This window comes from Hevea brasiliensis, chromosome 5 (assembly GCF_030052815.1).
Source record: "Hevea brasiliensis isolate MT/VB/25A 57/8 chromosome 5, ASM3005281v1, whole genome shotgun sequence".
Taxonomy (NCBI): Eukaryota; Viridiplantae; Streptophyta; class Magnoliopsida; order Malpighiales; family Euphorbiaceae; genus Hevea; species Hevea brasiliensis.
In genome coordinates, this window is record NC_079497.1 from 7319164 (window position 1) to 7337632 (window position 18469).

Sequence of the window (18469 nt, forward strand, 5' to 3'; positions counted from 1 at the left end):
TAAAAATTAAAAAAAAATAAGGAGAAAAATAATATGAGTATAGAGAAAAAAATTATACAGAGAAAAATAAGGGACAAAAAATTAGAGTAATTTAAATATAAAATATAATTATGAAACTAAATAGATAATAGAATTAAATTATATGAATTAATTAATATATTTTTTTAAAATATAAGAATTAATTAATTTTATTAAAATAAAGAGACTATATAATTATTAATAAAAAATTAATAAAAGAACTAAATAATTTAATTAAAATAAAATATAAAAATTAAATAATATATTTTTTAAAATATAAAATTAAATAATTATTTAGCCCTATCACGAGGCTAGCAAAGCGAAGCGTCATCTTCAGGTGGGCCTCACAACCTTGTGAGCAACTACGTCCCCTTTTCATTGGCCCCTTAAACTTGGCCCCGTCAACGCAGAGTATTCCACATGAAGTGGCACATTAGTAATTAGACTAAAGGTCAAGTCCTTTTGTTACCGGCCAACATATATGCCACTCCATTAAGTTTTCCCTCCCATTACAGAGCACTTTCCTTTCTCGATGCTCATCGGTCTTGACCCTCAGAGCCAAACAGGATATACGGAGAGAAAGTGAGGGAAAGTGAAAGAACAGCGAGAAAATTGATAATTAGGAGACTGAAATAGGAAGAGGAAGAAGCCCAAGGAAAGAAAGCGAGGGAAAGCGGACAGATAAAAGAGAGATAGAAAAGAGGAAATGAAGCACATTTTCAAGAAGCTACACATAGGGAGTAGCCACGAGCCACATCGATCAAACGAGACCCCTCCCTCGCCACCCTACACCTCCGATCCCCGCACTGCGCCGGGCAACGCTCCGGCTAGTCCTCCTTCAACATCTTCGTCACCGGTGTCCACCGTTACTGCTACGACGATTCCTCCTGCGGCGAATAATTCTAATAATCGTACGGACTACTTCTCGTCAGAGGAGGAGTTCCAGGTGCAGCTGGCGTTGGCGATCAGCGCGTCCAATTCAGATTTTAAGGATGATCCCGAGAAGGATCAGATCCGAGCGGCGACGCTGCTGAGCTTGGGAGGGAATCATCATCATAATCATCATCGGATCGATGTAGGGCGGGAAAAGGGGGAGGCTGCCGCGGAGGCCTTGTCAAGGCAGTATTGGGTGAGTATTGTGGACTCTTCTTGAAGTCGAATTTGGTACTTGAACTGCAATATGTATTGAATTGTAATGAATGGTCCGAAATTTTGGGGTTCTTTAGTTCGTCTTTTGTTATTCAATACTCAATACTAGGTAATTTCGTCTCTGACATTGGATTGCAGTTGATTAGGGTTATTACCGATTGAGGTTTTATATAATTTGCTATCGAATGAGCTTAAATATGGTCAATTAAACTTTTCTTGAGTCTATGCGGTGAATTGTAGTGAATTAACTTGGAGGTAAGGTTCATCTTACTTTGTTTTGATGCACCAAAAAAAAAATTTACTTTGTTTCCAGTGGTGGATGACGAGCCTTCAGAAAATAAACGTTATCCTGGTTTTGGATTTATGATGATTATGTCTATGGGCAGTGGACTTGTTTAGATGTGGTAAATTAACCATTGTTGAATATTGCATGGGTCAATTATTGTTAATGGTCTTGAATTATGGCTGCAGCTTCGTTTGGTTGTGATGATATATAGGACATAGAAATATAGGCTGTTAGCCTGTTATTAGGATAACCAATTACGGTTGAATTCCAATATTAGATAGTTAATATAACTACCAAAGAATCTGTTGTAACTGAAATAATATACAAGAATTATCTTCTCTCTTTAGATTTTTTTTCCCTCTCTTATCTTCTCCCTTTTTTTCCTCGATTCACTCTTATCTCTATCAGTCACGTTCTCCAATCGCAGGTCCTATAAAGGTGTTATCATTTCAATCCTTGAGCTTTCTCTCTTTTCTTCTCCTTCTTTTCCTATACGTCTGCATTCCGTTCTTTCCCTCGTATGCTTTATTGTCTTCTCCTCTTCTTTTCCCTACATCTTCTTTACTTTAGATTTCTCCATTCTGTCTATCTCTTTGTTTCTCATTCCTTCCTATTCCTCTTTTTTACTATTTCTTCTCACTTTCCTTTCCCTGCTACAAAACAAGAATCAGAGCCTAGCATTCATCGCCAAGTATGGTCAGGGAAAAGATTCAAAACCTGGAGGATCAAGTCATATCATTAGAGCAGCAACTCAGAAGCTTCATAACAGAAAATACTCGAAGAATGGATGAAGTGCAATCGGAAATGCGGCTTCTTCATCAAGAGAACCAGAAAACCATGGGCCAAATTCTTGACATTCTCAATTTACAATCAAAGCAATGGCAAGGAACATGGGAGAAAACACCAATCCAAGATACAAGTACTGTTAGTCTTGCTTTGAAGAACAAAGAGGCTCAAAAAGAAAATGAGAAGAAGTTAGAATCAGTTTTTAAGCCGCTTGAAGAATTTAAGGTGGGGAAAAAGGATGAAGACACCAAATTTAATTCTGAATCTTCAATTCAAGATGTGAGTGGCAAAACTCCTGCTTCTAAAGTTGTGGAAAATTCTCATAATAGCGATGCTATGATACTAAAATCTGGTTTTATTGGAGGGAATTCTAAACCAGATTTGTTCTTTGTTGTGGGGATTATTCTTGATAAGGAAAAAGTATAACAATGTGGAAGAGGAAAGTTGTGGAATTATACATTGTTTGAATCATGGTTTGCCATTGTTTTATAATGGCTGGTATGGTTTCTCTCCTTATTTTGAAAGATTGTTCTTGAAAAAGGTTGGTTTTAGGTTGTGAAATGAACCTTCATTTTACAATAGCTTTTCAACTGTGGGTTGAGAGAGTTTAAAGTTTATGTATTCTCATTTTATCCTTGCGCAATTTATAAAATTCCAATTATATCTTATTCTTTAATGATTAATTAGGGATTAATAGAAGACATGTTTAGTGATTAATTAAAAAAAAATGTGTCTTTAATTATTGTTTTGATAACATTATTTATAAATTAATATTTCATTTAAATAAATATCTGTAACCCATTTATATATTTAAAACAATATATAGTATTTTAACCATACCATCTAATAAGAAAAGAAAAAGGTTATTAAACCATCCTGTACTTAACATGTTAATAAAAACCATACCAAACAATATAATATGATATGATGCCATATATTAATAAACAACACTGCACTCAATCCAAACAGTGTATTAGTATCATGGTGGCTGTGGTGTTTGTTGTCATGATTTTGACTTGCAATTGAATAATTATATGATTCTTAAAAGAAGATGAATGTGGAGAAAGCAATTTAAGAAAATTAAATCATTGTCAGCAGAGGGCCTATGCCTGCGCATTGAAGAAGTGGAAGAGTTGTTAAGGAACTGAATAAAATTTGACAGTATTACAGCCTGTGTTGTGGGAAATTGGAGAAAATTCCCAAGGTGAAAGTGACAGGATTGTAGCAGGCTTATTCTCAACACTGCTCTTTCATTGTGAACTCTGTTGGTGGCAATCTTGTCAAGTTCAGCTCTCCCTTTTCAATGGAGGGTAAGATTAGGACTTAGAAATATAGGCTGTTATTAGGGTACGCAATTTGACCAAATGTGAAATAATTATACAAGAATTATCTTATCTTTCTAGAATTCTTCTCTCTCGTCTTCTACTCCTCTCTCTTATCTTATCCCTTTTTCTTCTTTTCCCCCCTCAATATCATCTTCTCTAATTCACTTGACATATGATTAGTGTTGATTATCGTTAATATTGTTTGGCATTTACCTAAATTATTGGAAACTAGATTCAGGTTATATTCAGTCTTATGTGGAGTGAATTTTTAGGAAGGAGCTGCAATTTGGATCCCTAGCCATTACTGGAGTTCTGTTTGTTGCTGCTGAGTGTGGCTGTGTCTGGTTTGGATTTCAAGCAGGAAAGTTTATCTTCGATGGTCAAATGCTTGAATTTTGATGTTATGTCAGGGAAACTCTGGTCAATTGAACTATAGTTGAGTTCCAGCTTCTCTTTTGTGTTGTCTACTGTTTGGTTTTTGTGTTTGTGGTGGTTATATGGCATGCATGTAGCGTATGGTATTGGATTACTGCTGGTTGATAGATTGAGCAGTACCACTGGTTATAATAATCTCATTTTACATGGTGCAAGTGAGGAAGCATATGTAGTAATCACAGAAATGTGTGGCATGCGTCTAATTTGCCCCAATTTGGTTTAAGGTATGTCTAAATGCCATCAATACTTGATTTTGTGTTGCTCACATGTGATCCTAGTGAATAATGTTATCTCCCTCTATTTTCTTGAATTGTGTTGGATTGGTTCACTATCAATTTAATGTGCTTGATTTTCAGGAGAAAGTAATGAATAGTATATGAATGTGCATAACAATTGTGGAAATGTGGCATGCCTGTAATTTGCCCCAATTTTGTTTAAGGCACATCTAAATGCTGACAATACCCAACTTTATATTGCTAACATATGATGCTATCCTATAATGTTATCTTACTTCCATCTGCCTTGCCTTATGTTGGATTGGTTCACCAGGAATATAATGTGCTTGATTATGAGGAAAAAGTAATGGATGGTTTTTATGATGTGCTCTCCACAAGTCCAGCAGTCCAAGGAAAAATGCCATCTCTCACAGATCTAGAAACAAACCGTGGAAGTTCTGGTTTTGAAGCAGTAATAGTCAACCAAGCAATTGATCCTGGATTGGAAGAGTTGGTGCAAGTTTCCCAATGTATTGCTCTAGATTGCCCTGCTACAGATGTCAGTATTTTGGTACAGAGGCTAGCCGAACTTGTTACAGGACATATGGGTGGGCCAGTAAAGGATGCTAACATAATGTTGGCAAGGTGGATGGAAAGAAGCACAGAGTTGAGGACATCCCTTCACACGAGTGTGTTGCCAATTGGGTCCATTAATATTGGTTTGTCTCGGCATCGAGCTTTACTTTTTAAGGTCAGCATTATTTTCATCAGTGACTAGTCCCTGCATGGTTTTGTCAAGGCACCTTATTGTATATCTGGACGCTTTATGTTCATTATCTTTCTTGCCTTGTACGTAGGTATTGGCGGACAATACGGGATTACCCTGTCGATTGGTGAAGGGTAGTCATTACACTGGCATTGAGGATGATGCTATCAACATAATAAAGTTGGAAGATGAAAGGTTGTTTCTTGTTATTGTTGAACGTTTTTATTTACTAATTGTAGAACTTTCTGTGACTGACTGTAAATTTGAATTAATGATTTTACCCTCATTTCTATATGTTTATGTGGCCTTTCTATACTTTAACTTAGCCGTAATTTTATATGGCTTAGGGTATGATTGAAAATTTTCTTTTTGAACATTTTCCATTGTTGACTTGCGAAACTCAATATTCATACACAAACTTCAAATGGCGACAGCTACATATTATGAAACAAGTCATCGGAGATATATGAAAGGATGCAGTAGTTGTGGGCCCCCTCAAGTACCTCAATGTCCCATACTGATTTTAGGGTATTGTTATTGGGATGGCAAACAAAATGGTGGAAGAAAATACAACTTCCCTGTCACTGTTTTCCTAGGTCGCATGTTAGACATTTATAGTTCAGTTAGACAACTTTCTTAACATCTTTATCATTTCCTTTAGAACTGAGTAGACATGGAATGATAATCTTTTCCTGCAGTTGTTTCTAAATTTCTCATCATTTTTTGTGCAGAGCAGCCATTATTTCTTGTTTGCTGCGCACATTATTCTGTTGCCTTGAGCTGAAAGGAGGCTTTCAGGCTTAGGCATGAAATTTTAGAAATAAGATGCTTGTGGAGAAGGTCAAGGGACCAGGTCTCTTTGGTATTTAGTTGTATGGAGTATGGACCTAGACACCTAGTCTGGCCTTCACACAAAATGTGTGGTTTCCTATTTTAAAGGTCATAGTGAATTACATCTTCTTCATTTATGCCGACATTGGATCCTTATGGTCATGGCTTATGCAACTACCCTTCTTTTCCCTCATTCTGTTTGTGTGTTTTATGGAGCAAGTCCATTTACGTAGTGTACAGTTCCCTTTTTAGTACCTATCTCATGGCCAAGTGAGTTGAGATCTCATAATTGCAGATTTTGTGGAGCCATTTGATTTTGTCTCTCATGTTTTACCTATGTTTGAGTTTGGCTGGTAGAGACCTATTTCTAGGTGTTTTTGCTTCTAACATATAAATTTCTGCTTTCAGGGAGTTTTTGGTTGATCTCATGGCAGATCCAGGGACACTTATACCGGCTGATGTTCTAAGTGTGAGGGACACTACCTTTAAATCATGTAATCCAACCATAGGTAAAATCCCTGGTCTTCATTCTTCTAGTGAATCTGGAATTGTTTATAATGGATCAAAGCCATTATTGGGTGAAGGCAGTAGTCAGAACTCTTCAGTGGATGGTAGTTTGCCTTTGGATAGAAGATTGAGTGGTGAAAGTGTGGAGCCCTTGGCTTCATTCTCTGGTGCAAATAGTGATGTTGGTGTTGGTTCTTCTGGTGTATCTAGTAGAGGAGCTCCTTCTAATCAACATGATAATATTTCCTCCTCAGTTGTTGGATCGTCTCTGTACAAGGGTAGTCGTGGAGCCCATGGAATTGGTGATGCTGTGAGGATGAATGTTAATGTTGTTCCATATGGTCAAAATAGCTCAGAGGATTCAAAATTCCTTTTTTCAGATCTTAATCCATTCCAGATCAAAGGAACTGGCAAAAGTTTCAAACCTGCTGAGAAGAAAGTGGAGGACTTTCAAGGGCAGAAAAATAATCCCGTTCCTGGTCGACCCCCTATACCATTGATGTGGAAGAATCGATATGCAAACAATGAAGTTCCCAGGAAAAAAGAATATGACTATATAGAGGGTCTCTTTCCAAGAATTAATCGTGAACCAAATAATTATAATCAGTCATCATTAGCTTCTACCAGCTCTACTATGTCCGAGAAGGTTTATTCTCAAGGCCTCAAGTCATCCAATAATTTGAATACATCCAGGAGAGATGGTGATGCTGGGAATTCTTCAAGTGGTACCTCTTCAGCTTTGGCTTCTGGCATCAATCAATGCTACAAGTCACCTTTGGTTGAGGAAGTACACTCAAGTTTTAAAGAAGAAAATCCTAGGGATGGGAAGAATTTCACAAATGATGCAGAAGTCATGATTAAAGCTAATGAAAATAATGAAATTTGTTTCCATGATTGGAAAAAGTGCATGCAGGACAGATTTTTGGGAACCAATCTGAAACCAAAGGAACCTGAAAGTCCTAGCTCATCAGTTGATTCCACCAGGAACAGGGTTGATCAAATCTTTGATGATGTAGATGTTGGTGAATGCGAAATTCCTTGGGAAGATTTGGTTATTGGTGAGAGGATTGGACTAGGTAATACATTTGACAGATGAGGTTTTTGTGTGGTGATTACCAATCATGGTTTCATCATTGCTAAGCCTGTTTTGCAACAAATATGTGCTTATGTGCATTCAACTATAAATGATAAAAGTGGAACAAAGAATGTGAAATATGCATGCGCTTACATACAATATGAAGTATTCTCTAAACATGATCAGTCTTACAAGTTTTTATGGTAATCTTTTTTGTGAAATTAGGCCTCTGTTTGGATCTTGTTTTATTCTTAGTTCTCAAGCCACAAAAATTATTCTGGTAGTAATAAACAAATATCTGTTTTCAGATTTTTTTTTCATCATTTCCTTGGCAAATTTGTTTATCTGGTTCCCTGCAAAGCATCTTTTGAAATGGAAAAACCAATTCAGGCCCTTATTTCTTTTGAGCTGGAGACCATTTTGCAGGTATAATGGTAGTTCCTTTGGAAAGATGTAACTAGTGTATCTTCTAATGCTAATGCAGCTACAGCTGTAATATATTTATAGTAGGGTGAGCATTGGTATTATTTCAATATTTGCATTGCATCTCAACGTATTTTGGTTACCTTGTCTCTTTCTCTACCTTTATATTTGTCTGTCTCACGTTTTTCTTGTGAGTAGGTTCATATGGAGAGGTTTATCATGCTGATTGGAATGGCACGGTGAGCTTGACTTTTCCTGCATTTACTTCAACTGTTATTTTCTGCAACGTGTATTGCATATTATATGTACTCGTGATTTATTTTTTTATATATAATTTTTTGTTACTTTTTTATACATGATATAATATTATCACTGAATTAGAAATATTATATTTAATTATTTAAATTAAAATATTAATTTTAATTTTATTTTAATTAATTATATAAATAAAAATATTTATTAATTTAAGAATTATTATATTTTTTATTGGATCATATTTTTATGCAAGTTATGTGTTATATATAATAATATCTTAATTATAAACTGCAATATAATAAAAAATGATATAATAATAAGTTCTCAAAATATAAATGGGTGAAAATGTTTTAAATTAAATAAATAATCAATGCAAGTTAACTTATTGAATCAAATTTGTTCAAATTTTGTTATTTTACTTTTTGTGAAAAATAAGTTTGATTTGTGTATATTTTATTTTGTATTTTTATAATTTGAAATAATGTTAACTTGCATAATGAGGTTGCATAGCTAAATTAATGTTAAAGTAAATTATTTATAAAATTAGAAAATATGATATTTTTAAAATATATTTTATATTTAGTGCATTATCATTATAAAATTTTTATTTTCATTATATTGATATCTTGAAATTTTAATTGTCATGTTGTTTAATACAAATAATTTTAAAACTTATTTAATATATTATTTAGTATATTTGATAAGTATTTTTATTTTTTTAAATTATAGATTTATATGTTATAAATACATTATAGATTAAAAATAAATATAAATTTAATCATGCATTTTTAATTAATTATAGTAATTATATAATTAATACTCTCAAGTAGTTAAATTATTTTTTATTGTTTTTTTTTTCTTCTTTTCCTTTTAGTATCTTCTTCTCGTTTTTATTATTTTGAAAATCTAAAGCATAACAACTTTAAATTAATATTGAGAGGAACATAACTTCTCAAATAAATATATACAAAAATATAATTAAGCTTTCTTATAATCTTATGGTCAAAATCAACAACCTAGCTAAGCTTGACTAATAAATTAAAAAATAAAAAATATGTTCATGCACAAAAGGGATATTAAAAAATTATAATTAATCTACATTTAAACTAAGTAGACTCAAGAAAAATTAAAATCTCATACAATCATATGTAAAATGTACTTTTTTTATATAACAATAATAGTAATCATCTCAAATATTATTGGATACATCAATATTAAATATAAAAAAATAGGAAATTGAATTTATCTTAGCCTATATAAATATTATTGAATTTGCAAGGATATTAGTTTCATTTGATATTAGCTATAACAACAAAATCCTAATGATCATATTCACGTGCAACTACTCTTGTAAGAATGATACTTGTGACATACAAAAACTCAAAAAAATTAAAGGCTTATAAATAGATTTTGCCCGTTGAAGAAAAAAAGATACACAAAATTAGTGAAGAAAGAAAACAAATCACATTATATGTCAAAGTTAATTAAACTCGAGTCCTAATGCATGAAAATAGAGCATTTAATTGTAAAACTATTCGTTACTAATTTTTTTTTAAATAGCTAAAAATTTATATCAAATAAAATATTTGTCATTGAATAGAATTATAATTTTGTCCATTGGCATTGATATAAATGCAAATTTTTATTTAATTAAATATTTAATATTTAATAATGATTTTATAATTATGTTAATTAAATAGTTAATTTTTCATAGTAATTTTATAATTTAATATAATAAGTTTGGAAATATTTAGAACAATTAAAAAAATAAATTAGTGAAAGCAAGATTCGGTGTTTAAAGTTGTATATAATTTTATTGTAATAAAGTAAATAATTTTTAATGAGTTAATAATACGTATAGAATTAAGAATATAGAATTATAATAGGATTTTTTATATAAGTAGAATTACTATTAAAATAATATTAAAATTTTAATTTATATGAATTTAATAATATTAAAAATTGAAATTATTTATAAATTATTTGTCACTAAAAATTATTAGCAACGATTTTATATTGAATAGCTTCTCGTTGCTAAAAGTATTAGTGATGAATTTATATATAATAATTTCTCATTACTGAAAGTATTAGCAACGGATTTTTGTTATTAATTTATGTTATTAGCCACAAATATATATATTTGTTGCTATGGATTTTTTTATTGGTATTTTTATAAATAATATAAATAAGGAAGGTTATTTTGGATAATATCAATGTCCTCCCCCCTTCCCCCCCCCCCCCCCCCCCCCAACCTTTTGACACATTTATATTTATTATAGAAGATTATTACTTTTCGAGTTTGCAGTAATAGATAAATGGTGATAGATTTAGCACTTGAAATGTTTGTTTGATTTGGAAAAACCTCATTTTTTGAATAATGAACATACGTTTTAGTTAATTTGGATATGTGCTTAGAAAAAGACTCCTTTGCATTATTTTCTATAACAGCTGTTTTCTTGTCTTCATGAACTTCTTGGACGCTGGCTTCACACTGCTAATTTTCTACCTTGCACTATAGTAATATTTTAGAAATTTTTGGGGGAAAAAAATTTTCAAGTTCTGACTTTTGGGTGGTTTGTTGTTGTTAAACTTGCAGGAGGTTGCCGTGAAGAAATTCTTAGACCAGGATTTCTCAGGTGCTGCTTTAGCTGAATTCAAAAGAGAAGTAAGCAATAAATCAATAAATTAGCCTTTGATATGCTTGATAATTTTTTTTTCTGCTATTGACTATTTATGTTTCTTAGTCCAAAATTATTGACCCTGTAACTATGCTATTTGCTATTTGGTGTAAGGTGCGAATAATGCGGAGATTGCGCCATCCAAATGTTGTCCTCTTCATGGGTGCTGTAACACGCCCTCCAAACCTCTCTATCATTACAGAGTTTCTTCCAAGGTAATAACTCTGTGCCTTCATTTTGTTGGTCATATTTTCTTAGTCAGTTCTATTTTATGCCAGAGCAACAGAAATTGCTAGTAGCACTATGACTTTGCTAGTGTTTCATACTTATTCTACTTCCATAGTTACAAATTTTTTCTGTTAACAAAGTTGTTATATTGATGTTTGCCTTAATAGAGGAAGTTTATACCGGATTCTTCATCGTCCACATTGTCAAATTGATGAGAAGCGAAGAATAAAGATGGCTCTCGATGTGGTACAAGAATTTTAAAATCTTTGTTCTTTCTGATCTGCATTCAACATCATTGTGTTTGATTCAAATGTCTTTGCTTGTTGCAGGCCAGGGGTATGAATTGCTTGCATGCCAGTATACCAACAATCGTTCACCGGGATTTGAAGTCACCAAATCTTTTGGTTGATAAAAACTGGAATGTCAAAGTATATTTTGCTTTTACTTTGTTGATTCATTGGCATATTTCTTCTCAAAATAATCAGTATAACAGAAAATGACGTATGTGCATGTATATTTGTGAATGTGGAATAATCTTCATTGATGTCTGAAACATTTTGAATTATCTACTATTGTTTTCTTGTTGTTTCTAGAATTAGGTGTACTTCCTTGAGATTAGTGCTGATTTATGAGTTGCAGTTCAAGTATTGATGTCTTTATATTCACCAACTGGTCTTTTGTTGCTGCCTTGTTCAAAGGTTGTTGTATTAGTCATCTGTTCTCTAAAACTTCTATAGAAAAAGAGGTCACAACTTAATGGTCTTTTAACCAAAATGGTGCCCTACAAATGGGTAATAGGGATTTTGTGTTTGCTTCAGCCTTTTAGCATTGGCCAAGCTGAGATGCTGCTGGCTTGTTTAGTTTGGAATTGGAGTTATAGTTTCGGCATCTTCTTATTGGTTAGAATGGTGCAAGAAGTTGTTTGTGTGTTTTGTCCGTCTCTTTAAGAACTCTTCTTTTTTTTTTCCTCTTCCTAACATATTGTACAATAACATTTTGCTCAAAAGATGAGGATATAAATTATGATTTGCCTTTACAATTTGTTGTTTTGAGCAAGCACCTTACGAAAGACTATTCAATTTCACTTGCAGGTTTGTGATTTTGGGTTGTCACGCTTGAAGCATAACACCTTTTTGTCATCCAAATCAACTGCAGGAACAGTAATAATCTGATATCTTCATCCAATATTTATCTTTTATGGACAGTGTACAGTTTGTGTATTGATCTTACCTTGATGCCTTTTCTGATTGAATGCCTTTACGATGTAAGCCCGAGTGGATGGCACCAGAAGTTCTCCGTAATGAACCTTCAAATGAGAAGTGAGTTGCTGATGTTATGTTTTTGCATTTTTCAAATTCACTTGTTATTTTGCTCTTGCATAAGCTTCGTGCAAAGTTAAAATTCCTCTGTACTTGAATGCTCTTTTCGGCTGATTAGAATGCAGTAAAATAAATAACTTCCCATTCTACCTGGCAAGCAGCCAGATGGATCCACTTTTAGTTGTTTATCATCCTATAGAAGCCATTGCAGATAATTAAATCATTTGGAATCCATTTTGAAACGGCAGTAGTCCTTTAGCTCTACAATTGAGTGCTACAGTGCCTCAAAAAAGGGTATTTTTGAGGCTTATTCCTCAGAAGCTTATAGAAGGGGTTTTCTATAATGAAAATAGCTTTGGAATGACTCATGAATTGAGAAGCAATGTACAGTTCTATTAGCCATTGCCTTTGCAATGAACATATATGTCGGTTATTGCCTGCTGGAAACTTAAGTCGATTTCATGGGTAGGACCAATATACTAAATAAGTTGTGCTTGTGCTGGATGAGCAGGTGTGATGTATATAGTTTTGGAGTCATTCTTTGGGAGCTTGCAACACTAAGATTGCCATGGAGTGGGATGAACCCGATGCAAGTTGTTGGTGCAGTTGGTTTCCAGAATGGGCGCCTTGAAATCCCCAAGGATGTTGATCCATTAGTTGCAAGGATAATTACAGAATGTTGGCAGACGTAAGTTAAAAAATGGAATTCATAAATATGTTCCTAGGTAATCTTCCTTTACTAACATGAATTCACTTTACTGATTGCTGTTCTTGGCACGGTTATTACTCAGGGATCCAAATTTGCGTCCATCCTTTGCCCAGCTTGCAGTAGCTCTCAAGCCTTTGCAGCGGCTAGTCATCCCTTCACATCTGGACCAACCAAGCTCACCTCTGCAGCAGGAGATCTCAGTAAATTCTACACCTTGAAATGTCTCAATTACTCAATTGTGAATAGACATTCTTGTTTATTTTGGCTTCGGTGAGGCTAGTATATGAACTCTAGAAAAAGGAAAACAAAGAGGAGAGAATAGAAGAAAAGTTTCTAGGCACTGGTTTGTGTAAGTAATGGATGTATGCTGCTGCTGCTGCCCAAAAAATTTAGCAGCACTTTTTTGTGTACAGCTTGGTATCAAGGACATGTGTATCAAGGAATGAAGCTTTGTATTAAAGGGGAAATTGTCATAAAAAATGGAGTGCATGTACTTTCTAAGTTATGTTTGAGTCGCATTTTCTTGTGGCTGTCAAATTCACTTTTTGGCAGTTTGCGGACGTTATGATGTGAATCCAAAACCTCCAGTATCTAGGTTTGTTCTACTTTTCATGTTTGGACTTGAGATCTCCACTAGACTTGGAAGTTCGGGTATATGATCACTCTTGGTCTGGATTTGATTTGATATTAGATTAGCCCGGCCCATAAAGCAAACTTCTAGTACCTTTGAATTATACTGGATCTGTTCAGTTGCACTGAATACCCGTAATTTGAAAAAAAGCTAATTGCAGGTTTATTCAGGGCCCTACCGCCTCAAACTATGACGTAGAATCTCTCAACGCGGGGAGACCCTAGGCTAGCAACCCTGAGTGCGATGGAGGTAATCGAGGTACCGGCCTAAGCCACGGGTCGATCACCCATTGACTTCTCGGTAACTGTGTTTTTCATTAAAATACGCATCTCTTTTATACTCGCGCGTCTTTCCTCCACCATCACTTTTATCCGATGTGGGATACCTTTCTTTTTGCTTAAATACCCCACGATATTATTTCTTTCAAGAAGCGTACGTGAAATGAAACCAATTTAAGGATACGATGATAAGGTATTAGAAGGAAATTTATGCAACTTATGTGGGTTAAATGTATTTCCGTCTTCCCAACGATGTTGTGTGATTGCTTTCTGCCTAAAGCTGTCTGAAAAGACCACAATTTCAATTTTAGTAAAATAAAAATATAAAATCTCGTATAAAAATGATAATAAGTAGGGTATTTGTGAAAATTATTTTATCTAAACTCAAATTCATTTAATTTTTATAAAAGAAAAAAAATTATTTTTAATATATTTCATTCCATATTAGTTCGTTACATATTATATGTAAATTTAACACCACATAAAAATTCCCATGTCTTATATTTTTGAAATTTACCTTTAGCTTAACCTATGCAGGTTGGCCCCGTTATTTAATCCTCTACAATAGCTTACTTAACATAAAAATAGAGAATCCGCCATAAACTTTTACCAGAGGAAAGATGAGGAGGACAAGCAGGAAGCAGAAGGTAGAAAGCTTCACCATGTTAAAGAGTGTATTTTCAGGTTCTTTATGTGCTCTTAGTAAGGCTTGAGTTTGGGAAATTACGAAGGCTATTTATAAGGCTTTTACTTCCATCTGCATTATTGATAAGCATGCAAAGGTTAAAGGTTAGTGGTATTATGAATCAGTAATTTTATAATATTATTGCCAAGAATCAGAATATTAAAGAATAGAACTAATTAACAGACTTGTATCTTTAGATTGTAACACATTTGACATCGTTTAGAAAGAAGAATGGTGAAGATACCTTAACAAGTTATATAGACTCAGTTTATCATGGACACAATATAAATATCTATAATCCATATATTTAATAAATAAGTCTTATCATATACTTTACATTTTTTATCGTGTAAGATTGAACTTATAATAGTTGTCTTCAAAAAATTTTTAACTTTAATTGTTGATTCGGCATGATTAGATTGGTTGGATTCTAGGTGATAAAGTATTTGTGGCACTCTAACCATATGCATTTTCTCTCTCTCGTTTCTAGAGAAATAATTTGCTCTTATTTTTCTTTTGTTACTGGTTTTTGGGTTTGCTAAGTTTGCTCCCTTTTATAGGTTTTCTTTTGTTCCTTTTGGATAGGAGAAGGTTCTTCCCTAAGTGGGTTGCTCCCTTCCTATTTATAGATTGGGATGTATATACTTTTTTTGTTTTTTTTGCAAATTCGTCTTGCTAACTAAGAGGGATTTATTGATGTGAATTTGGGTTGTGGTGTGTTAGACTTGTGTTGTGGTGTATAGGTCTGGCTTTGTGGGGGAGGTGACTCTTTTGGGCTAATTGTAGAAAGGTGGTATCTCATCCTACGGGTATGGACCTATAAGACAAGAGAGAACATCAGGTGGGTTAGTTTGGGCAACCTCTCCGATGTTTAAGTTAGTATGGATACTGAGTAAACTATAAAATTGATTAAAGAGAACAGCGTCCCTGAATGTGGAGAATTGAGCTCCTTATATAGGCATCGGAAAGATCCTATTTAGAGTAGAATTTAGTATTTGAGATAGAATTATTATTTTAGAAGAAGTTTAATGAGAGTGAGATTCATAATTCCTAATAAAGTGGGATAATTATCCTTAGTGAATAATATTTATATTGGATTAGGACTCGGATATTTTAGGGTGATACTGTATCATTAGTCCCCCTTCAAGTATGAATCTTTAAGTTCATTGTCTAATAATGTGTTAGATGAGCTCTGACCATGTCATAAAGACTTTTGGGATTTTTTGGAAAACCATTACTTTAAAATTGAGCAAACTAATGCCTCAAATATTTTTATTGGCAAATTGTCGCCTTAATGGGTGGCAGATTATTCCCTTGAAAATATGGTGGACTATTGCTTTTAAGGTAAGGCGTTCTACCGCCTTGACATAGCAAACTTTTGCCATTATTAAGTGGCTTGTATAATGCCTTTTTGGGTGGACTCATGCCTTAGATGGCTTGTCAATATCTTTTTGGGTGGACTTGTATTTTAGGTAGGCTGTCTACACCACTTGCTGAACTTATACCTTAGATGGCTTTATCTACACCCCTTGGGCGAACTTATGCCTTAGATAACTTTATCTATGCTCCTTGGGTGGACTTATGCTTTAGGTAGGCTATCAATGCCACTTGGCGGACTTATGCTGTATATGGCTTTGTCAACCCCCTTTGAGTGGACTTATGCCTTTGAGTGGCTTATCAATGCTTTGTGGGCGGATTTGTCTTTGATGGCTTTGTTGATGCCTTATGGGTGGACATATGTCGTTGATGACTTACCAACACCTCAAGGGAGGATGTGTGCTTTTGATGGCTTTGTCGATGCCTTATGGGTGGATGTATGCTGTTGATGGCTTACCAACGCCTCATGGGCGGATGTGTGCTTTTGATGGCTTATTAACGCCTTATGGGTAGATGCGTGTCGTTGATGGCTTGTCAATGCCTCATGGGCAGATGTATGCCTTTGATGGCTTTATCGATGCCTCATGGGCAGACATGTATCGTTGATGGCTTGTCGATACCTCATGGGCAAATGTGTACCTTTGATAGCTTGTCAATGCCACATGAGCGAACATGTACCTTTGATGGCTTGTCAATGCCTCATAGGTAGACATATGCCTTTGATAACTTGTCAACTCCTCATGGAGGGACGTGTGCCTTTGATGGCTTATCGATGCCTCATGGATGGACATGTACCTTTGATAGCTTTATCGATGCCTCATGGTCGGACGTGTGCCTTAGTTTCTTTACAGGCAAATAAACACCTTAAGTTTTTTTGCAAGCAGATAGACGCTTCAATTTTTTATCGCTGTTGGCTCTTTGGTGGGCATTGTGGCCCTTAGAGATTTTTCTACAAAATAATGTTTGTACAAACTTTGTTATAAATAATAAAAAATGTAATACAGTAAGTGTGTATTTCATATTTCAAGTATGTCTAAGTATTGATTTTAACCAATAATAAAAAGCCTTCATATTTGGAAGTAACATATTATACTTGTATTAAAATATTTATGCATGCATGTGCATGTGAATTTATTTAATTTCAATTAAAACCTGTATCTTTGTTTAAGATCAATGGTGATGTTGAAACAGAGAGATTTAGAGCAATAAACTCTGAAATGAGTGTATATATCCCCACAACTAATTAATTGTCATTGATTATACTATTGAACTAAGTAATTTAATCCAATTAAATATGTACAATTACCTTTATTTAATTCTTACAATGGCATCCGTAAATAATTAAAGAGGAGAACCATAACACCTTATAATTTTTAGAACATAGGAGCTCTTTTTTGAACGAAAGGCCAATTTTAGTAATATGATATTTTTGTAAATTGTCAAAACCAAAAGCATTTTTCCAATCATGAATGCAGTGGCATACTTGTGATATTATCTAAAAAATATGTACATGGACGATGATAGTATGCTTGTAAATAAAGAAACTACCATAGAGATCAAAAGAGAAAAAATAGTGGCATATCGAAGGTAATTTTATTAACAAGAAATTATAGGAGGCATAAAATAGTTATTTTATATTATTCTATGTGTCAAATAAAGTCTCTTGTAATAGAATATTTCATTTTCTTATACTACATATACTTTATGCATATATCATACTATAAAACTAAAAATTTATAATAATAAATTATAAAAGTTTAAATAGCAAGTTATGCCAACCTTGTCAGACAGTTCGAGAGTAAGCTTGTTTTTTGTGAGTTCTTTCAAACTTAAGTTTCATGCATTATTTTTACTTATCAAATACTATAAATTTTTTAATATCTATGAGCTATTGTTGCTCAAGACTCAAATGTTTTCTTATTATGCTATTAAAAATATTGTCATATAATATATTTTCATGTAGTCGAATTATCATGTAGATATTACTTTACAAGCTTACTATACTGCATGTTAGGTATTAAAATTAAATATTTTCATAGTTTGAAATATTTGGTGTTTTGTTTATCGATTAGGTTGGACGAAAATTGAATGAGCCTTATCTAAGGTGGAAGGGCAAATATAGGCTAACCTTGAAAAGTATAAGAGATTTAGGGTTTTTGGTTTGGGGATGAAAGTTTTGAAAGCTTGGCTTGGGGATAAAAGCTTTGTTACTTCTTAATATTCAAGTATAACTGATCAAAATTATGGGCAACCAATATGTGGTGGCATAGATGTAACTCTAAATAAAATATTGGGGTTTCTCTTACTAGCCAATTAATGGTGGCATAATTGTAAAAATGGGGGAGGAAATTAGCCCTCTCTTTCAAGAAAAAAAAGTTGGCACTAAAAAAAAGGATTGCCACTTTGAATCATTAAAATTCGGTAGCATAACTGTACCGCTGCTATTGGAACATTGTCTAATATAGGACTATTTTGGGCAGTTATATATGAGCT

At 33.6% G+C, this 18469-nt stretch overlaps 1 protein-coding gene across 2 annotated transcripts; it reads left to right on the forward strand.

The window, feature by feature from the left end:
- Positions 1-512: 512 nt before the first annotated feature.
- LOC110638863 (serine/threonine-protein kinase EDR1) lies at positions 513-13510 on the forward strand. 2 transcript variants are annotated; one of them, XM_021789583.2, is made up of 13 exons: positions 515-1147; positions 4549-4965; positions 5072-5175; positions 6220-7394; positions 8015-8055; positions 10668-10736; positions 10864-10964; positions 11145-11223; positions 11307-11405; positions 12069-12137; positions 12247-12296; positions 12808-12984; positions 13088-13510. In XM_021789583.2, exons 1-13 carry the CDS (start codon positions 725-727, stop codon positions 13221-13223), a joined length of 2940 nt encoding a protein of 979 aa, XP_021645275.2. In that variant the 5' UTR covers positions 515-724; the 3' UTR covers positions 13224-13510. The 2 variants fall into 2 exon arrangements, 1 of the variants encoding a protein (XP_021645275.2); XR_009148798.1 differs by lacking the exon at positions 13088-13510 and having other exon boundaries at positions 513-1147; positions 11307-11394; positions 12068-12137; positions 12808-12907.
- Positions 13511-18469: the final 4959 nt, after the last annotated feature.